The following is a 22322-nucleotide window of genomic DNA, read 5'->3' as shown; positions in this document are numbered from 1 at the left end:
GGGTTCAGCCAGCCTGCTTATATAGAGCCCCACTACAACGCAACAGTAGCCACTTTCTTTAACTATCCAATCACTGAACGTCACTTTCGATCCCTTATTTGCATATGTGGACCGGAGTGAAAACTATCTACAGTATCCCCCTGCTGGCCCAGGGTGAGAACTTCAGTACATAACACTTCCCTAAACAGGGCTGCCTTCAGATGTCTTCTAAATGTCTGGTAGTTGTTGTTCTCTTTGACATCAGATGGGAGGGTGTTCCACAAGGCGGGTACCACCACCAAGAAGGCCCTCTGCCTGGTTCCCTGTAACTTGGCTTCTCGCAGCAAGGGAACCGCCAGAAGGCCCTCAGAGCAGGACCTCTTAAGAGTATGGCCTGTTTAGAAATCGAGGCGGTTTTGAGTTTGCCTACTGGTTGAATGCAGTACTCCGCGACATTGGATGCCCCTATTTTACAGGAGGGTTTCAGGTGAATTCTGGGACTTTGGGCTTGCAAAATTAAAGCGGCTTTAAAACGCTCTGCTGCCCCAGCACACATTCAAAAAGCAATGCCTTACGGTCTGCAAATAATAACACCCTGAAGATTCTGGGCCCCAGGAAGATTAGACTGGCCTCGACCAGAGCCAGGGCCTTTTCAGTCATGGCCCCGGGCTGGTGGAAAGCTCTGTCGCAAGAGACCAGGGCCCTGCAGGATTTGACATCCTTCCACAGGGCCTGCAAGACGGAGCTGTTCCACCAGGCCTTTGGTCGGGGTTCAGTCTGATTCTTTTATTTCTGTATAAGAACAAGCATTAAAGAGGCCAGTGTGGTGTAGTGGTTAAGAGTGGTAGACTCATAATCTGGTGAACCGGGTTCGATTCCCTGCTCCTCCACATGCAGCTGCTGGGTGACCTTGGGCCAGTCACACTTCTCTGAAGTCTCTCAGCCCCACTCACCTCACAGAGTGTTTGTTGTGGGGGAGGAAGGGAATGTTAGCCGCTTTGAGACTCCTTAGGGTAGTGATAAAGCGGGATATCAAACCCAAACTCTTCTTCTCTTCTTCTTCTAGCCTGCACACAGGTCCTTATAATATCAGTGGAAACAGTTGGTCCTGGCAAGTATTAACTGCTTTCAATTTTAACCTGAGGATTATCATTTGTTCGGTTTCAACTTTATTTTTAATTTATCTGAATTAATTTTGGGGCACATTTTAATCGATTGATTGCTTATTTTTATGCATATTGTATTATTTATATGATGTTAGCCGCTCTGAGCCCGGCTCTGGCCAGGGAGGGCGGCATACAAATAAAATTATTATTATTATTATTATTATTAAATTGAAAAGCAATAGGGAAATGTGTTGCAAAGTAGGGTGTGCGTGTGTGTCAATGAATGCTCAATGGCAAGATGCGTCAAGAGCTCATAAGCAAATCCGGATGATTGCTCATTGTCTGCGCAAATGAATCAGACCAAACGATCAATTAAGGGAGGGACAAAGTCTAATCATGGTGCAAAAGTTCCTGGTCTGATTTGATGATGATAATAATAATAATAATAATAATAATAATAATAATAATAATTTATACCCAACTGGCTGGGTTTCCCCAGCCACTCTGGGTGGCTTAAAGCATACACTGGTACCTCCAGTTATGAACGGGATCCGTTCCAGAGGCCCGGCCGATCCCAAAAACTTTGTAACTGGAGTATACACTTCCGGGTTTGCTGCATTCACAACCCAAAGTTTACATACCCAGAGGGATACGTAAGCAGAGGTACAAATGTATATCAAAACGTAATAAAACATCAAACATTAAAAACTTTCCTATAATGCGATGTGTCATATGCATTTTCAGCAATGTACAGTGGTACCCCGCAAGACGAATGCCTCGCAAGACGAAAAACTCGCAAGACGAAAGAGTTTTTTGTTTTTTGAGTTGCTTCGCAAGACGAATTTCCCTATGGGCTTGCTTCGCAAGATGAAAACGTCTTGCGCCTTTTTCTTAAAACCGTCAATGCATTCCTACGGGAAACCGTCAATGCATTTCCTATGGGAAACCGTGCTTCGCAAGAAGAAAAATTCACTAGACGAAAAAACTCGCAGAACGAATTAATTTTGTCTTGCGAGGCACCACTGTATAATGGATTATTTCCTCCGACATGTTCAGGTTGCTGTAATGGAAGCTTTACCTGCTGAAGAATCTTCTCTGCCGTAGCAACCAGAGAAGCAAACATCTGGCTGGTCCCCTCTTGAGGACCTTTAGTTCTCAAATAATTCTGGTGTGCCCTCGGCACAATCAGCTCTTGAGTTTCCCCCTTTTTAATACCTGCAGCCGGGTGGCGTGTTCCTGCTTGCGCTTCATGTCGTTGATGTACCAAGCCACGGCCGTCATGGTGATGCTCGCCTCTTCCACAGCGTCGTAGCCGGGACTGCTCTTGTCGTAATGCTTTGCCAGTTCCTGGGAAGGGAAGGCAAAGTCTGCGTTGCTAGATGGAGGTGGTCAGGAGCGAGCCGGCAATAATAATAATAATTTATTATTTATACCCCGCCCATCTGGCTGTGTTTCCCCAGCCACTCTGGGCGGCTTCCAACAAAATATTAAAATACAATAGTCTGCCAAACATTAAAAGCTTCCCTAAAGAGGGCCGCCTTCAGATGTCTTCTAAAAGTTTGGTAGTTATTTTTCTCTTTGACATTTGGTGGGAGGGCGTTCCACAGGGCGGGTGCCACCACCGAGAAGGCCCTCTGCCTGGTTCCCTGTAACTTGGCTTCTCACAGCGAGGGAACCGCCAGAAGGCCCTTGGCACTGGACCTCAGTGTCCGGGCTGAACGATGCGGGTATACAGGTATTCAGGTATACAGGACCCGAGACCGTTTAGGGCTTTCAAGGTCAGCACCAACACTTTGAATTGTGCTTGGAAACGCACTGGGAGCCAGTGTAGGTCTTTCAAGACCGGTGTTATCTGGTCTCGGCGGCCGCTCCCAGTCCCCAGTCTAGCTGCCGCATTCATTACGACCGTCCAGAAGGATGTTATGGTCGATGGTGTCAAAAGCCACTGAGAGATCCAGCAGAACTAGGAAGCAGCTCTCACCTTTGTCCCTAGCCTGTTGGAGATCATCAACCAGCGCGACCAAGGCAGTTTCAGTCCCATGATGAGGCCTGAATCCCGACTGGAAGGGATCCAAATGGTCCGCTTCTTCCAATAAATTGCACGAACCTCATTTCTTAGAAGAAACAAGGTCTGCACCCGAGTGCTGGGCCTAATGACTCTTCTCGGTACGTCTTGCGGAGACTGAAGGTCCCCACCTCACCACAGCCGGCTGTGTCCCTTCCTCTGCAGGGAGTTTCGCAAGCAATCTGAGACTACGCCGACGCTCCTCCTTTTGTTCTACTCACTTCACACCTCTTCTGGTCCTGGGAGACCAGGGCGGAGGGGAGCTTTTTGCAGCAGGCTCCTTCACTGGCCTGACTCATTTCTGCCACTTTGAACAACCACAAGCAACACGTGGCTAATAACAATCTAGCAAAAAATTTATAACATTATATTGTTTCACACTTCATAAGCAGAAAGTATGTAACCCTTGCATAAAGTCACAAATGATAAGAGTCAAATCAATGTTCCATGAACAAAATTAGAAAGCGTGTCAGCACCAAAGAAAACGGAAATGAAGGCAAATTGTCTTTCAACAGTCAAAATGCTGCGAAGGTCTGGCGATAGGTGCTCCGAACGTAGAATCGTTTTTCCAGATAACGAACTGTTTCAATGGCAATTCTTCGCCAGCCAATAAGTTGTCCCTACAGGTACTTCAAATAGAAAAAAATCAGCAATCCCGTAACAGTGTAAAAAGCTGATCAACAACAAAAAAGCTGTGAAGCAATAGGACGTTACACATTTTTTGTTACATCATGATTAACTGCATGTTGCTTGTGGTTGTTCAAAGTGCCGGAAATGAGTCAGGCCAGTGAAGGAGCCTGCTGCAAAAAGCTCCCCTCCGTCCTGGTCTCCCAGGATCAGGAGAGGTGTGAAGTGGGAAGAACAAAAGGAGGAGCGCCGGCGTAGTCTCAGAGTTTTCTGTTTTTGCAACGCAGGGGATTTCATTTCGGCCACTTGGCTTTTCTCTTTTCCTGCTTCCACTTCTGCTCCTCTCTGACACAGAATCTCCCTGCTCACTACGCCCTGTTGCCCCTTCAGCATCCGGCACCTTCTCTTCCCAGCCTTCTTCCTCTGACCGCTCCGCGTTGTCCCTGGGCTCTGAGCCTTTTTCCCTTGCAGTTCCCCAGCCAATTCCTGCCACCATTCCTCAGAGTCCAACCGATCCACGACAGAGAGACTTGCTCGCTGGGCAAAAGGCTCTGGAACTAGCCACAATGGCTGTGATCGGCCTCCACGGTCGGAGGCCGCAATGTGCCTAAACACCAGCTGCTGGAAGCCCCAGGAGGGGCCAGTGTTGGTCCTGTATTCGAATCCTGCTTACAGGTTTCCCTGCAGGCATTTGGTTGGCCACTGTGACAAGACTGCCCTTTACACAGCAGACCTCGTCAACTGATGCCGAGCAAAATGTTGGTCCTCCGGCCCACAACCCCCAAGAAGAAGCCAAATAAGGTTTCTCCTGGCAGATCGGGACAGAGATATTAAAGGTTAAGAGGAGTCTTGACCATTAGGTCCAGTCGTGGCCAACTCTGGGGTTGCGGCGTTCATCTCGCTTTACTGGCCGAGGGAGCCGGCATACAGCTTCCGGGTCATGTGGCCAGTGTGACTAAGCTGCTTCTGGCGAACCAGAGCAGCGCACGAAAACGCTGTTTACCTTCCCGCCAGAGTGGTACCCATTTATCTACTTGCACTTTGACGTGCTTTCGAACTGCTAGGTTGGCAGGAGCAGGGACCGAACAACGGGAGCTCACCCCATTGCGGGGATTCGAACCACTGACCTTCTGATTGGCTCTGTGGTTTAACCCATACCCACGTCCCGACAAAGATATTACTGCTTCCTTTTTAGCCACAATTTTACTCGAAAGGGTTCCCAACGAACTATCCTTTCGGGGAAAAGACAGGGTGTAGAAGAATATCCAAATGCACACGGCCATAGTGTGAGCTTATAACCCTTGACAGCTCCGTCCTTGTCTTTTTAATTATTCCAGTTTTATACTGTGATGCCAATGAAGGTATTTGATTGACACTGTGACAACGAGGTGCTGGGCTAAACAAACCATTAGCCCGATATAGCAGGTTTCTTCTTATTGTCTTATGCAAAGCTGCGATCATGGCACAAGAGTCCAGGAGCTTCGATTCCCACAGTTGATCCCTCTTCGCAGGAAACTCTGGGAAACGTAGCCCTGCCTGGGAGGGGAACGGTGGGGATCTCTTAACAGCGCCCAGCATCCTCATCAAACTGCAACTCCCAGAATTCTTTGGGGTGCAGCCATGGCACCCTAATGCTTTAAATGTCTGGTGGGAACGTGGCTCCAAAGAGCCACTTCCAAACCTCCGCAGCCTTCCTCCTCCTCCTCCTCGCATTTCCCCAGTCTGCCCAGACCCCCAATAAGCCCGCCAGGGCCCAATCCTGACCTGCAGCAGCAAATGGTATTTCAGGATCCGTTGGACGGGCTTCAAGAGGTACGTCTCCAGGGGCAGCGAATGGGACAGAGTGGCTTGCCTCTCGCGGAAGAACTTGGCCAGGGTGTCATTTTCCATGCATTCCCGCAGCACCGAGACCGAACTATGGGAGGGCGAGAGACGGGGCATGTGATTGTTTTCTTTTAATAATAATAATAATAATAATAATAATAATAATAAAGAACTCTGAGGAGGTGGGAAGGAAGGGGACAAGTTGGCAGAAAGGGAAGAGGGCGTCAAAGGAAGGCTGTTTCCTTGGGCCGACCTAGGATTTTGCTGAGCGGAAGTCATCTTATAATAATAATAATAATAATAATAATAATAATAATAATAATAATTTATTATTTGTACCCCGCCCATCTGGCTGGGTTTCCCCAGCCACTCTGGGAGGCTTCCATAGTAACAAAAAATACAAATATCACAGATTAAAAACTTCCCTGAACAGGGCTGCCTTCAGATGTCTTCTGAATGTCAGGTAGTTATTTATCGCTTTGACATCTGCTGGGAGGGCGTTCCACAGGGCGGGCGCCACCACCGAGAAGGCCCACTGCCTGGTTCCCTGTAGCTTTGCTTCTCGCAATGAGGGAACCGCCAGGAGGCCCTCGGAGCTGGACCTCAGTGTCCGGGCAGAACGATGGGGGTGGAGACGCTCCTTCAGGTATACTGGGCCAAGGCCGTTTAGGGCTTTAAAGGTCAGCACCAACACTTTGAATTGTGCTCGGAAACGTACTGGGAGCCAATGTAGGTCTTTCAAGACCGGTGTTATGTGGTCTCGGCGGCCGCCCCCAGTCACCAGTCTAGCTGCCTCATTCTGGATTAGTTGTAGTTTCCGAGTCACCTTCAAAGGTAGCCCCACGTAGAGCGCATTGCAGTAGTCCAAGCGGGAGATAACCAGAGCATGCACCACTCTGGCAAGACAGTCCGCGGGCAGGTAGGGTCTCAGCCTGCGTACCAGGTGGAGTTGGTAGACAGCTGCCCTGGATACAGAATTGACCTGTGCCTCCATGGACAGCTGTGAGTCCAAAATGACTCCCAGGCTGCGCACCTGGTCCTTCAGGGGCACAGTTACCCCATTCAGGACCAGGGAGTCTTCCACACCAGCCCGCCTCCTGTCCCCCAAAAACAGTACTTCTGTCTTGTCAGGATTCAACTTCAATCCATTAGCCGCCATCCATCCTCCAACCGCTTCCAGGCACTCATCTTGACTTTCAACAGCTTTCGCCAAACTTTCTAGTCCTCAGCAGGGAAGAAAAAACTGCTCCTGGACATTTCAAAGGCGCAGCGCTGCAGCCCCTCGTGGCGTGCATTGAGCATGAGCAGGTTGGAAGGTGATATTTGTGAGAATAGGAGAAATTCACCTGTCCCTGCCTATGCAGCTTATAATAATATAATAATAATAATAAATTTTTATTTATACCCCGCCCTTCCCGGTTCAAAAACCGGGCTCAGGGCAGCTAACAACAAATTTAAAACACTTAATTATAAAAGCAGCATAAAATACAGTATAGAAACATGAATAGCAATAAAATTCAAAAATCAATTAGATAATCCCCAGGGCTAGCTGGCTGAATTGGTCCTACTTGGGCCAGCGAGGAGGCCAGGGGAGAATTAGCTGTGGGGCCTCAGAGTGGGTGAGGGAAGGGAAGGGAAATAAAAGATCAGGCTGAATTCAAATTAAAGGCCTGGCGGAATAGCTCTGTCTTACAGGCCCGGCAGAAGGAGGTTAAATCCTGCAGGGCCCTGGTCTCATGGGACAGAGCATTTCACCAGGTCGGAGCCATCACTGAGAAGGCCCTGGCCCTGGTGGAGGATAGTCTGACTTCCTTCGGGCCCCGGACCTCTAAACTCTGGTTGTTCATGGACCTTAATGTCCTCTGCAAGGCAGACCAGGAGAGGCAGTCCCATAGAAATGGTTCATACTAATGAAAAAAAGCTGGTCAATAAGGAATGGAAACTAGCTGGAGAATAGAAGATGAATGAGAAGCAGCAAATTCAGCGGAGTGAGAGTGATCTGAGAAAGAGAGGCTTACTTACTTCGGGTAGTTCATGCAGTACAAGGTGTAGATATCAAACTCTTCACTCTGCAAGAGTTAATTGAACCACGTCAGTGTGCACTGAGGTGCATAAGGCTTGTTACTTTTTTAACAGCCAGCAGGCGGTGCTACAACCTTACTGAACACTTGGGCTCCAGGGACTCTCTGCCTCTTTCCAATGCACTCTGCAACCTTTTCCTGAACAGAATCTGAGCTCCAGGAGAGAGCCAGCTTCAACATGTCAGCTCCTATGCTCTTGAATTAAAGAGCGAAGAGCCAAACCAAAAAGCCATTTATAACGGTGTGAGACCACAGAGGATAGGAGATGCAATTTTCTGACTGTCCCGGGCTGGAATGCTCAGCTGTCGGCTGGAAAACACTACTATTTATTTACTTTAAAAGGTTTCCCCGCCAGAAAGTAGCTTACAAATCCAATGGCGACACTGTCAAATGCCAGCCGAAGTCAAAACCAGCTGGACCATCAATACTAATAATTTTAAAAAATCAAGGGGAAGAGCAGTGCAATGAATATATTTCTATATATAAAGAAGCAGAGAAAGCAGATTGATCTCAATCAAGTTACTTCATGGCTCGTAACCATTTATAGTCTTGACCTCTGTGAATTTGTGGACTCCCCAGAAAGGTTTTTTTTACATGAAAGTCCTCACTTTGACGCCCCCCTTCTCCTCCATTTTGTCTAATCCCTGTCTGATGCTATTTAACATCACCTCCAGACTCTCGCTATTTCGTGAGAGGGGCTGAATCGCATGCTAGAAATTTAGGTCCATAATAATAATAATAATAATAATAATAATAATAATAATAATAATAATTTATTATTTATACCCCGCCCATCTGGCTGGGCTTCCCCAGCCAATCTGGGTGGCTTCCAAAAAAATATTAAAATACTGTAATACATCAAATATTAAAAGCTTCCCTGAACAGGGCTGCCTTCAGATGTCTTCTAAAAGTCAGATAGTTGCTGTTCTCTTTGACATCTGGTGGGAGGGCGTTCTACATGGTGGGTGCCACCACTGAAAAGGCCCTCTGCCTGGTTCCCTGTAACTTGGCTTCTTGCAGTGAGGGAACTGCCAGAAGGCCCTTAGTGCTGGACCTCAGTGTCCGGGCTGAACGGTGGGGGTGGAGACGCTCCTTCAGGTATACTGGGCCTTTGAGACCGTTTAGGGCTTTCAAGGTCAGCACCATCACTTTCAATTGTGCCTGGAAACATACTGGGAGCCAATTGTGGTCTTTCAAGACCGGTGTTATGTGGTCTCAGCGGCCGCTCCCAGTCACCAGTCTGGTTGGAGCATTCTGGATTAGTTGCGGTTTCCAGGTCACCTTCAAAGGTAGCCCCACACAGAGTGCATTGCAGTAGTCCAAGCGGGAGATAACCAGAGCAGGCACCACTCTGGCGAGGCAGTCCGCAGTGGATTAAAGTGCTCGCGGGCATTAAATCCACTTCAAAAACAACAGCAGAATTTTGCTGTTAGGAAAGTGACAGGGAATTGAACTAAAGGGTATAGAACAAGGATCAGCTGATGGGAAGACGTACAGCTGCTTGGGGAAAAAATGAGAACAAAGGCTCAGTAAAGAGTAGGCATTGTCCCACTGCGTAAGCTCTGTGCAAGCAAATCAGGATCCGTGCTCAATAAAGCAATCATATGGAGCAGTCTTAAGTTAGCAGCCCTCGCCAGAAGCTGGTCCTTCAGTTATCCTGGCTCTGGAGCATTTAATAATATTAATTAATAATTAGAATTTTCACATTTATACCCTGCCCATCTGCCTGGTTTGCATTTAAGGGCCTTACGGGTTAAACCCAGCACTAGTCTGCAGGAACTAACTGGATCTTGAAATACTAGGGAACCATTACTCTCCATAGGTAAAGGTAAAGGGACCCCTGACCATTAGGTCCAGTCGTGGACGACACTGGTTGCGGCGCTCATCTTGCTTTATTGGCCGAGGGAGCCGGCGTACAGCTTCTGGGTCATGTGGCCAGCATGAAGAAGCCGCTTCTGGCGAACCAGAGCAGCGCACGGAAACACCGTTTACCTTCCCGCCGGAGCGGTACCTATTTATCTACTTGCACTTTGGCGTGCTTTTGAACTGCTAGGTTGGCAGGAGCAGGGACCGAGCAACCGGAGCTCACCCCGTCGTGGGGATTCAAACCGCTGACCTTCTGATCGGCAAGTCCTGGGCTCTGTAGTTTAACCCACAGCGCCACCCACATCCCAATTACTCTCCATAGTTAGTCCCAATTAATAACCTGGCTAGGATTTACAACCCGGCAATAATAATAATAATAATAATAATAATAATAATTTATTTTTTATACCCCACCCAGCCACTCTGGGTGGCTCCCAATCAAATTTTAAAAACAGTACAGCATTAAATATTAAAAACTTCCCTAAACAGGGCTGCCTTCAGATGTCTTTTAAAGATAGGATAGCTGCTTATTGCCTTGACATCTGGTGGGAGGGCATTCCACGGGGCGGGTGCCACCACTGAGAAGGCCCTCTGTCTGGTTCCCTGTAACCTCACTTCTCGCAATTAGGGAGCGTTGCAAGGGGGGTTGATCTAGATGACCTTTGGATTTCCTTCCTAGCGCCACAATTCTACAATTCTATGACAGTCTGTGGGTTTTTTTATAAATGATTTTTATTGGTTTTACTTTATGTAACATCACACCCTCTTATTTTATCCCTTTGATAACTGAGCCTAAGAACTTCGCTCCCTCCAGTCTGACGGCCTACAAAATTAAACTTTACATCTTCACATTTCGCTTCGTTTCCTATCCTTGTTATACCATTACTCAACAGGTAGCAATTTCATCTTACAGATCTTCAAAGAGCCGTGCTAATGATGTTAAATTGCTTACAGTTGCCTTTCAAATATAATATATGTTTGCTCCAGTCCTTTTGGAACGCTTGGTCTCACTATGGCATTCTGGACCGGTTGAAGCTTCTTGGACGCTTTTGCGAACACAGCTAAGGGCAGCCTGGATGCCGTTAAGAAGAGGTCAGTTTGTTCCAAAGGAATCACAGAGCGAAGACGTTTGAGCAGAAAGCGGCGAGACCCTTACCCTTTGAACAAAGCACTCTGCGACAGCCTCAGCGCTGGTGTTTCGCTCCATGTCTTCCAGAAGTTCGCTGCTCAAAGACAGAGAAAACATAAATAAGCATAAATAAAGCTTCTCACGACACTTTCTCGCCCGCCACCAGCCCTGCCCTGCCCGTCAAACAATACTGGGCTGTGACAATACAGTGGTACCTTGGCTTCTCAAACTCAATCCGTTCCGCAAGTCCGTTCCAAAACCAAAGCGTTCCAAAACCAAGGTGCTCTTTCCCATAGAAAATAAGGCAAAACGGATTAATCCATTCCAGACTTTTGAAAAACAACAACCCTAAAACAGCAATTTAACATGGATTTTGCTATCTAACGAGACCACGGATCCATAAAATGAAAGCGATAAACAATGTACTGCAGTCACACTATCGATCAGCAGCCGAACTGGGTTCTACACAGTCACAAAAACAAAGAGAGAAATATGTAACTGTGCGGTATAAAGTACAGTCAAACCTCGGGTTGAATGTGCTTCAGGTTGAGCGCTTTCGGGTTGCGCTCTGCGGCAACCCGGAAGTAACGGAGAGCATTACTTCCAGGTTTCGCTGCTCGCACATGCGCAGACACTCAAAATTACGACACATGCATGCATGGAAGCGGCGAAACGCAACCCGCACATGCACAGAAGCGCAGTCGCGTTTTACGTTCGCTTCAGGATACAAACGGGGCTCCAGAACAGATCCCATTCACATCCAGAGGTATCACTGTAATGGATAGACAAAGTACAGTGAGATTAATTGGAAGTCAGTTTTAAATTTCTTTTCTATAAATGTTATAATTGTGTTCAATACCAGGAGTATATATATGATGATAATTATATTAATCTTCTTATATCTTATAGTGTGGTGGTTGGTTTGATTTTTCTGTTCTTCGTTTGTTTGATTGTATGTTTGTTTACTTGTATGTACGTCTGTTTTTCATAAATGTATTTATTTTAAATGAATAAAGATATTTTTTTTAAAAAAAAAAGAGCCACAAAAACGCAAAATAAATAACAAAAGTAAGACAGACCTCAGCGTAACACTCAAGACGGAGCATGTTCGGCTTCCAAAAAAAGTTCGCAAACCGGAACACTTACTTCCGGGTTTGCAGTGTTGTTTGAGAACCAAGGCGTTTGAGAACCGAGGCGTTTGAGAGCCAAGGCACCACTGTACTGGACTACCTTGCAGGGCTGTCCTTTTAGACCACCGCTGCCCTCCCCTGGGCAAAGCATTTTCTCCGCATACAGGCGGGGGCTTCGTGAACGTGAAATTATCGATCCTTTTTTTCACGACAGCGGCGGCAAGGTCACAGCACGGTCGCCCTCGGCACAAGCGGCTGGGGTGGGGTGGAGACGCTCCTTCCTCTAAAGGGTTAACTGGGGCCGCGTGATGCGAGCTTCCAATTCCCCCCACATCTTCCATCCGTACCCCCCACTGGGCTCCGCTTAAGCTCTTAAACGGAGCCAGATGGAAAAGCAGGTTGGTTGACGGAGAGGTTGGCAGGCGACCAGCTTTTGTGGGAAGCCATAAAAGCGGCGGGAGACGGAGCGAGAGAAGGGGAAAGAGGAAAGGAAATGGTGTGAGAAAGGGGGAAAAGGGGGGAAACTCGGCTGCCGGCCAGCAGCCCCTGTTAGGGAACAATGTTTCCGTGTCTTCAACTTCCATCGTCGGCTGGGGTTTACAGAAACCTTCCTTTCCTGATGGGGAATATGTTTTTTTTTTCAATATGGGGGAATCAGGGCATTGCAAATATCCTCCGGGAACAGAAGGAAGGTGACGCACCCATTTTTAGGGACAGGAAAACTGAGTCAGGGCCGGCGGCTAGTTCAAGGTGGCGAGCGGGCAATCTCCTAGGGAGAGCAGAAACTGTTCACAGGGGACCAAGGGGGAAGCTTTTGCAAGCTGGAAGAGCTTGTTCCTTTTATTGCCTCAGAGGGGTATGTAGACAGGCAAGTCATAATTAATAATAATAATAATAATAATAATAATAATAATTCTATACCACCTTTCGTCCCGAGATCACAGGGCGGTTCGCAACATAGACTCATCAAATGAGAACACAAAATACGTAATAAAAACAAGATGAAGAACAGGAACAAAACCAATAACCCCTCAACCACAAACATGTTTAAAAGGATATCAAATGTTAGGACTGGTGAAAGGGAGACATAAAAGGAGTTATGGGTTTGCAGCACTGACAGATGCTTCTGGACTAAACTGAGAAGTCTCAGATTCTAGCTTTTCCATCTTCCCTCACCTGGAAGGATAAAGCCTCTATATGTGTGGGAGCTGGTAGCAGTTACTTGGTCCTGAAAGAAACACACTTTGTGCACGCCCAGAGGCGCTCTTTACTTGCTCCAAGTGTCTGCGCATGTGACAGGTTCTGGGACTGATCCAACGGATAGAGGTGGCTCGGTTGCAACGGAAACACGCTTTGTGCATGCCCAGAGGCACACTTCACACGTCCCAGATTCTCTGCGCTCACAACACGTTGTGGAGCTGGCCTAAATTAAACCCTCTCTAAGAGCAAACAATGAGTAAACTGGGGCAGTTGGAGACAGACCAGAGAAGGCACACCACTAATTCACTGGGGATGAAAATCACAATCGGAAGCTCAGCATTTAACTTCCCTGCCGCTCCTAAAGGCTGGGATTTGGCAGATCCACGGAGTGGAAGAACTTTGGGACGCCTCTTTTGAAAAGGGAAGATTGAGTGCCTTTATCCTTCCTTCCAGGACAACGCTTCTCCATAAACTCACACGCTCCCGTCTTTTTCTGACCTCCATCTTCCCCATCCCCTTCCAAAACACACATTCCCCCCTCCTTCCAAGCCCCTCTCCGGCACCCACAAGCCCGGCTCAGATTACCTTCTCAGCAAATTCCAAGGCTAAAAGCATTTCCGCCTTGAGAAACCCTCCCGTAGTTCTGGACCATGTTAATTGCTGCAAACATACACACACAGAGAGAGAGACACGGATTCTGGCTTGCTTAGATCTGCGGAAAGGGAACTGCGTGGCTAAATATCCCCTGGAGGGATGCTACTGGCTTATAACACTGGCATGAGTTCATCGCTGTCACCTTATTGCCTTGTGTTCTGTGAGGTGCTAATAATAATAATGTATTATTTCTAACCCCCACCCCCCAAATTTGGCTCGGTTTTCCAGCCACTCTGGGCAGCTCCCAACAGAACATTAAAATCATGAAAAAACATCATGTTTAGGGAAGGCTTTAACGTTTGATGCATTACTGTATTTTAATATTTTGTTGAAAGCCACCCAGAGTGGCTGGGGAAGCCCAGCTAGATGGGCGGGGTATAAATAATTGTTGTATTATTATTATTATTATTATTATTATTATTATCATCAAACATTAAAAACTTCCCTAACAGGGCTGCCTTCAGATGTCTTCTAAAAGCTGTATAGTTCTTTATCTCCTTGACATCTGTTGGGAAAGCGTTCCACAGGGTGGGCGCCACCACTGAGAAGGCCCTGTGCCTGGTTCCCTGTTACCTCGCTTCTCACAGGGAGGGAACCGTCAGAAGGCCCTTGGTGCTGGACCGCAGAACAATGGGGGTGGAGACACTCCTTCAGGTATCCTGGGCCTTTGAGGCCGTTTAGGGTTTTAAAGGTCAGCACCAACACTTTGAATTGTGCTCAGAAATGTACTGGGAGCCAATGCAGATCTCTCAGGACTGGTGTTATGTGGTCTCAGCAGCCGCTCCCAATCACCAGTCTAGCTGCTGCATTCTGGATTAGTTGCGGTTTCTGGGTCACCCACGTAGAGCGTATTGCAGTAGTCCAAGAGGGAGATAACCAGAGCATGCACTACTCTGGCCAGACAGTCTGCAGGCAGGGGGGGTCTCATCCTGCATACCAGATGGAGCTGGGAGTCAGCTGCCCTGGACACAGAATGGACCTGCGCCTCCATGGACAGCTGTGAGTCCAAAATGACTCATCCTGAAATGAGGTGTTTGGAGAGTCAAGACTACAACCTGGGAGAGACAAGGACTCATTTCCCAACTCAACTGTGAAAACTCAGTGGGTGACCTTGCGCCAGTCATTGTCTCTCAGCCTCTCCTACCTCATAGGGCTGTTGTGGGGGGTTAGGTAAAGGTAAAGGTAAAGGTACCCCTGCCTGTATGGGCCAGTCGTGTCCGACTCTAGGGTTGTGCGCCCATCTCACTTAAGAGGCCAGCGCTGTCCGAAGACACTTCCGGGTCACGTGGCCAGCATGACGAAGCTGCTCTGGTGAGCCAGAGCCGCACACGGAAACGCCGTTTACCTTCCCGCTATAAACCGGTCCCTATTTATCTACTTGCACGTAGGGGTGCTTTCGAACTGCTAGGTGGGCAGGAGCTGGGACCGAAAGACGGGAGCTCACCCCGCCGCGGGGATTCGAACCGCCGACCATGCGATCGGCAAGTCCTAGGCACTGAGGTTTAACCCACAGCGCCACCCGCCTCCCTGTTGTGGAGGGTTACATAACAATAAATACAGATTCCTCTTTCAGAATCACGCGCAAGATCACATTCCTATACTTTGCAGGTCACGCAGATTGCTTAGGTCTGCAACGTTTGCTCAGTTAATTTGTACAATTAGTCACATGTAAACAACAGGGAGAAACGTGTGACATAAATGCCATTATAAATCCATCAGCTGGTTATTGGTACCACCCAGGAAGCCCAATTCGTTTTATTGCGCATAGCCAAAGGTCTTCACAATGAACAACAGAGGGCAAGAACCAAGGAATTCCTCTTAAATCACACAACATTAAGTCTATAAACCTACAAACCTAGACAGCATCTTAAAAAGCAGAGACATCACCTTGCCAACAAAGGTCCATATAGTTAAAGCTATGGTTTTCCCAGTAGCGATGTATGGAAGTGAGAGCTGGACCATAAAGAAGGCTGATCGCCGAAGAATGGATGCTTTTGAATGATGGTGCTGGAGGAGACTCTTGAGAGTCCCACGGACTGCAAGAAGATCCAACCTCTCCATTCTGAAGGAAATCAGCCCTGAATGCTCCCTGGAAGGACAGATCCTGAAGCTGAGGCTCCAAGACTTTGGCCACCTCAGGAGAAGAGAAGACTCCCTGGAAAAGACCCTGATGTTGGGAAAGATGGAGGGCACAAGGAGAAGGGGACGACAGAGGACGAGGTGGTGGGACAGTGTTCTCGAAGCTACAAACATGAGTCTGACCAAACCGTGGGAGGCAGTGGAAGACAGGAGTGCCTGGTCTGCTCTGGTCCAGGGGGTCACGAAGAGGCGGACACCACTAAACGACTAAATAACAACAACAAGTCTATAAAAGTCTACAGCATAAAAGTTTAAAATTGCAATGCATTAGCAGAACTGAGGCGAAGCCCCTTAGCTGCCAGAGCAAATCTGGCTACCAGATGTCCACTTTGTAGCTATTTATTGGCCAAGAGTTTGAGAACCAAGGAACCACTGTATCTTGACTACTATCAATCTGAGAACCAATAAAGACCAGGAGATAAAAAATAATAATTCTTTAGGCACTGTATATAAAGGGCAGATCAACAAACAGGGCATTATGTCTTCAACCTGATTACATCCATAAATTCATTTCCATACTCCATAAATGCATATGAGCTTTTGCAAGAGCTATTTCCCCTCTAAACATGCAGAGGGCCAGTGGCGTAGTGTGGTGGGTGCAGGGGGGCCGGCCGCACCGGGCGCAACATCTGGGGGGGGGGCGCGCTCGCACTCGCAGCTCTCTGCCCCTACCTGGCTCACTCACTCTCTCTCACTGCAGTGCTGGCTGTGCGAATCCGATCCGAGCCGCCGGGTCGCCGCCCACTGTGGAGGGGGGGGGGTGCCAGGCGTGCGGTGCGGTGCAGAGAGAGAGCGAGGGACTATCTGGGGGAGGGACAGTGCAGCGGGGGGGGGCACAAATTACTTGCCTTGCCCCGGGTTAGGGGGCGCAAATTACTTGCCTTGCCCTGGGTGCTGACAACCCACTCTACGCCACTGCTGAGGGCATCCGTTGAAACCTAAGTTCAACAATGGTCCCCACATAATTGTATACATCAGAAGGTCTGTGGTAATAAGAATGGGTCACAGGAACATAGGAAGATGTTGATATTCAGGTTGCGGGGCAGGTGGGGGGGGGGCAATTCCCTGCCATTTGGAAAGCTTATTCTGCTGACGCCGAACCCTCCCTTCCTTCTCCAGGTGCCAGGAAGCCCTGCTGACTCACCTGTTGAACTCATAGATGTCTTCAATGTTGCAAAACAAGGCGCTGACTTGCTCTGGTTTGAGCGGCAGCTGTCCACAGTCGATGATGCAGCCCAGGTAGTCCTGAGGGAAGGGAGGATGGAGAAAAGAAGGAATCAGAGGCAGGGATACCTCATGACTATCGCAAACACACCACCAGGGCAGCATGACTTAGCCTTTGCTAAGCAGGTGCTTGGAACTACAACTCCCAAACGCCATCTCCAACTCCTCAAAAGGAAGCTTTTAATGTTTAACAGACCACTGTATTTTAATATTGAAATATACTCGGAGTCGAGAGCGGATTTCATGCTCTTTATTCAGCTCATAGTGGTGAGGAGGAATGGAAGTTCCCCCAAAATGTCTGCTTTATATACATTATTTACACAATGGGCCCCCCGTGATTGGCTAATTCCAGGATACTCCTGTAGGCCAATCAGGTTGCAGATTCACTTCCACCTGGAGCTGGATTGGGTGGTTCCTGTGGACCAATCAGACTGCTGCATTCTGGATCCTATTGTTCTAGGACCAACCAGACTGCTGCATTTAGGATCCTATTCAACTCAGTACATAACAAATATTTTGTTGGAAGCCGCCCAGAGTAGCTGGGGAAACCCAGCCAGATGGGCGGGGTATAAATAATAAATTATTGTTGTTGTTGTTGTTGTTATATCAACGGCGTCTCCGGAAACTTTTACACATCACTTGGGAAGACAGGCAAACTAATGCCAGTGTACCGGAAGAAGCAAAGATCACCAGTGTCGAAGCAATGATTCTTCAACATCTACTTTGTTGGACGGGTCATTTTGTGCGGATGCCTGATGACGTCTTCCAAAGCAACTACTCTATTCTGAGCTTAAGAATGGAAAGCGTAATGCTGGTGGTCAACAAAAGAGCTTTAAAGACTCTCTCAAGGCAAATCTTTAAAAATGTAGTATAAACACCAACAATTGGGAAACACTGGCCTGCGAGCGCTCCAGTTGGAGAACAGCCTTGACCAAAGGTGTCCTGGGCTTTGAAGACACTTGAACTCAGGACGCAAGGGAGAAACATGCTAAGAGGAAGGCACGCTTGGCAAATCCACACCGTGATCAACTCCCACCCGGAAACCAATGTCCCCACTGTGGAAGGACATGAGGATCCAGAATTGGCCTCCACAGTCACTTACGGACTCAATGTTAAAACCGTGTTTACTTGGCTACAAGGGATAGAAGAAGAAGAAGAGGAAGAAGAAGAAGAAGAAGAAGAAGAAGAAGAAGAAGAAGAAGAAGAAGAAGAAGAAATAATAATGTGTCCTCAGCACAAAGACTCTGTCCTTTCCCATAAGGGACCGTCACATCGTCCCATCTCGGCAGAGACGGAAACAGCCAATGTTTAGACGCCGCAGCCGCTCTCTGTTTGTCCCCAGCTGCCAAGAGGCCTGGGAAGAGATGCTGGAAGAAGCATCTCTTGGACCAGCCGCCCAGAAGAGAAAGGTGATGATGATGATGATGATGATAATACAGTGTCACCTCTGCTTGCAAATGGGATCCGTTCTGGAGGTCTGTTCGCAACATGAAAAGAGCGCACCCAACAGCGGCGTGTTTGCACACACGCGGGTTGCAATTTGGAGCGTCTGTACATGTGCATGACGTCATTTTGTGCTTCTGCGCATGTGCGAGTGGCGAAACCTGGAAGTAACCCTTTCCGGTACTTCCAGGTTGCCGCAGGACGCAACCTGAAAAAACGTAACATGAAGCAAACGTAACAAGAGGTATGACTGTAATCATTTTATTATTTATACCCATCTGGTCGATGATGCTGCGTGAAGCAGAGGCGGCCCCCAGCCGTTCAGGCGGCTTTCTGAGGAAGTGAGCAACACTGCAGGGGAGGTCCCAGGAGCCTCGACGGCCCTCTCTTCCTCTGTGGATTTGCCCAATCCTCTTTTACAGCTATCCAAGTTGGAGGTCAACATGGCCTCTTGTGGCAGTGAGTTCCATAGTTCAACTACAGTGGTACCTTGGTTCTCAAACACCTTGGTTCTCAAAAGCTTTGGTCCTCAAACTTCTGTAAACCAGGAAGTAAGTGTTCCGGTTTTTAAATGTTTTTCGGAAGCTGAACATCTGATGCGACTGTCGGCTGCCCCAATCAGAAGCTGCGCCTTGGTTTTCCAACACTTCGAACAGACTTCTGGAACGGATTAAGTTTGGCGCTTTTGTTTTTGCTATTTATTTTGTGTTTTTGTTTTTGAGGCTTTTTGGGTTAATTCGTTTTTGTGACTGTGTAGAATCTAGTTCAGCTACAGATTGATTGATTGATTGATTGATTGTGTGACTGCGGAAATGGATAAAAGCCCTCCATCCAAGCAATTTTTATCGCCTCTACAATACTGTCTTATTTATCTTATAGTACAGTACGTTGTTTTATTGCTTTCATTTTATGGATCAATGGTCTTGTTAGATAGTAAAATCCATGTTCAATTGCTGTTTTAGGGGTTGTTTTTAAAAGTCTGGAACAGATTAATCCCTTTTGCATTATTTTCTACGGGCCTCGGTTTTTGAAAGCTTTGGTTTGGGAACGGACTTCCGGAACGGATTAAGTTTGAGAACCAAGGCACCACTGTATGTGTTTTGTGAAAAAGGACTTCATCAGTCCCAAATCTTCCAGCCTTCACCTTCATCAGACACCCACCAGTTCTAGCGCTACGAGAGAGAAGGAGAAAATTTTCCTCTGGTCACTTTCTCCATGCTGCGCATCGTTTTTATAAATATTACTTGTTCCACCAGTTACTCGCTTTTCCTCTAAGCTAAGAGGTCCCTGAGAAAAACAATGACAAACCTAGACAGCATCTTAAAAAGCAGAGACATCACCTTGCCAACAAAGGTCCGTATAGTTAAAGCTCTGGTTTTCCCAGTCGTGATGTATGGAAGTGAGAGCTGGACCATAAAGAAGGCTGATCGCCAAAGAATTGATGCTTTTGAATTCTGGTGCTGGAGGAGACTCTTGAGAGTCCCATGGACTGCAAGGAGATCAAACCTCTCCATTCTGAAGGAAATCAGCCCTGAGTGCTCACTGGAAGGACAGATCATGAAGCTGAGGCTCCATTACTTTGGCCACCTCAGGAGAAGAGAAGACTCCCTGGAAAAGACCCTGATGTTGGGGAAGATGGAGGCACAAGGAGAAGGGAACAACAGAGGACGAGACGGTGGGACAGTGTTGTGGAAGCTACCAGCATGAGTCGGACCAAACTGCGGGAGGCAGTGGAAGACAGGAGTGCCTGGCGTGCTCTGGTCCAGGGGGTCACGAAGAGGCGGACACGACTAAACGACTAAGCAACAACAACAGCAAGAGGTCCCTAACGCAGCAACCTTTCCTCGTAAGAGGAGTAGCTCCGTGTTGCTTGCAAACGGGCCAAAGAGCCATTGGGAATTCAGGGAGACGATGCGCGGACAATGAGAGAGGGGCGGTCGGGCGAGTCTTAATTTAGAGGCACGCAAGAAACCGTCTCCGCAGCCAGACAGACCCCAGTCAGCTTCCCTCTCCTCTTTCAGTGGTCCCAGGAGAGGCCAGAGAATTCCAGAAATTCCAGCAGTAAAGCGAAGCAGAGGCTGGAGGAAGACGCTCGACAGGCAATGGCAAATGGGCTGGCCTCCAGCAGTTGCTTCCACCCTGGCGGGGCTGCGGAGTCAATGCCTGATGGCAATTCCAGGGCTCAAAGAAGACCTTCTGGAGGAAGACAAGGACCCGTCTAGAATCATAGAATCATAGAATCATAGAATCCTAGAGTTGGAAGAGACCACAAGGGCCATCGAGTCCAACCCCCTGCCAAGCAGGAAACACCATCAGACCACTCTTGACATATGGTTGTCAAGCCTCTGCTTAAATACCTCCAAAGAAGGAGACTCCACCACACTCCTTGGCAGCAAATTCCACTGTCAAACAGCTCTTACTGTCAGGAAGTTCTTCCTAATGTTTAGGTGGAATCTTCTTTCTTGTAGTTTGGATCCATTGCTCCATGTCCGCTTCTCTGGAGCAGCAGAAAACAACCTTTCTCCCTCCTCCATGTGACATCCTTTTATATATTTGAACATGGCTATCATATCACCCCTTAACCTCCTCTTCTCCAGGCTAAACATGCCCAGCTCCCTTAGCCGTTCCTCATAAGGCATCGTTTCCAGACCTTTGACCATTTTGGTTGCCCTCCTCTGGACACGTTCCAGTTTGTCAGTGTCCTTCTTGAACTGTGGTGCCCAGAACTGGACACAGTACTCCAGGTGAGGTCTGACCAGAGCAGAATAGTTCAACATCCTCTTATCCCAGATGAATTTGCCCCATGAATTTGCCCAATCCTCCTCCAAAGCCATCTATTTTGTTATAATAATAATAATTTATTATTTATACCCTGCCCACCTGGCTGGGTTTCCCCAGCCACTCTGGGCGGCTCCCAATCAAGTGTTAAAAACAATACAGCATTAAATATGATTGTTGTCTGTCAGGGAACTGCCATCAGTGCCGGAGGGAGACAGCAAAATCCAGAGGAATTCCAGAGAGCGTCCCGGGATTGGGAGAGGCAGCCCATCTTCTGGGGAAGAGAATCAGCGTAGCACCAGTGGAGAAGGGGGGCAGATGGGGGAAGCGGCAAGGCGGTCCCATGACTCCTTGCCAGGGACCAGCGGGGAGAGTAGGAGTCCTCTGTTGCCCACGCCCTCCTTGCGCAGAAGGCTTTCGCGCAGAGGGAGTAGGAGAAGACTGGCCGTCAAAGAGCTTCTTTGCTGGAAGAAGTTTAAGAAACGCCCACTGACGGATTCTGCCAGCGATTGAGACAGCCACGGGTGAGTGGCTGTCCGGACAGAAAAGGTTCACTCCGGCAACCCAGCCAGGTGTTTGCAGCGGCTTACGCACGAGAAGCCCCTAGAACCACTACATTGTCGTTTAGTCGCCTCTTCGTGACCCCCTGGACCAGAGTATGTCTTAATTCGTTCCGGAGGTCCGTTCTTAACCTGAAACTGTTCTTAACCTGAAGCACCACTTTAGCAAATGCGGCCTCTCACGATTTCTGTTCTCATCCTGAAGCCAAGTTCTTAACCTGAGGTACTATTTCTGGGTTAGCGGAGTCTGTAACCTGAAGCATCTGTAACCCGAGTTATCACTATATTATACAGTCGACGTTCACAACCTGCAGCGTTCACAACCTGTGTCTGCGCATGTGCAAAGCGCGATTTAGCACTTCTGCGCATGCGTGACTGCCGAAACATGCAAGTAACCTGTTCCGGTACTTCCGGGTTTTGGCAGTCCGCAACCCGAAAAAATGCAACCTAAAGTGAATGCAACATGAGGTATGACTGTATATTATTACATTATTATTATATTATATTATATTATATT

General features: G+C 48.0%; 1 protein-coding gene across 3 annotated transcripts in view; it reads right to left on the bottom strand.

The window, feature by feature from the left end:
- Positions 1 to 22322, bottom strand: part of PLEKHG2 (pleckstrin homology and RhoGEF domain containing G2) — a 76822-nt gene that overhangs the window by 24117 nt on the left and 30383 nt on the right. For all 3 annotated transcript variants that reach the window (XR_014514707.1, XM_083454696.1, XM_083454695.1), the window contains exons 4-8: positions 16945 to 17045; positions 10705 to 10771; positions 7624 to 7670; positions 5542 to 5692; positions 2301 to 2432 (exon numbers count right to left, since the gene is read on the bottom strand). Coding sequence is in view for 2 of the 3 variants with exons in the window: in XM_083454696.1 (XP_083310822.1) it covers positions 2301 to 2432; positions 5542 to 5692; positions 7624 to 7670; positions 10705 to 10771; positions 16945 to 17045 (498 nt within the window). In the remaining variant the exon portion in view is untranslated. The remainder of the gene's footprint in view (positions 1 to 2300; positions 2433 to 5541; positions 5693 to 7623; positions 7671 to 10704; positions 10772 to 16944; positions 17046 to 22322) is intronic.

This window comes from Podarcis tiliguerta, assembly GCF_965153285.1.
Source record: "Podarcis tiliguerta genome assembly, chromosome: 8".
Classification (NCBI taxonomy): Eukaryota; Metazoa; Chordata; class Lepidosauria; order Squamata; family Lacertidae; genus Podarcis; species Podarcis tiliguerta.
The sequence above is the reverse complement of the archived record's forward strand: the minus strand, read 5'-3'. Positions and strand labels throughout refer to the sequence as shown.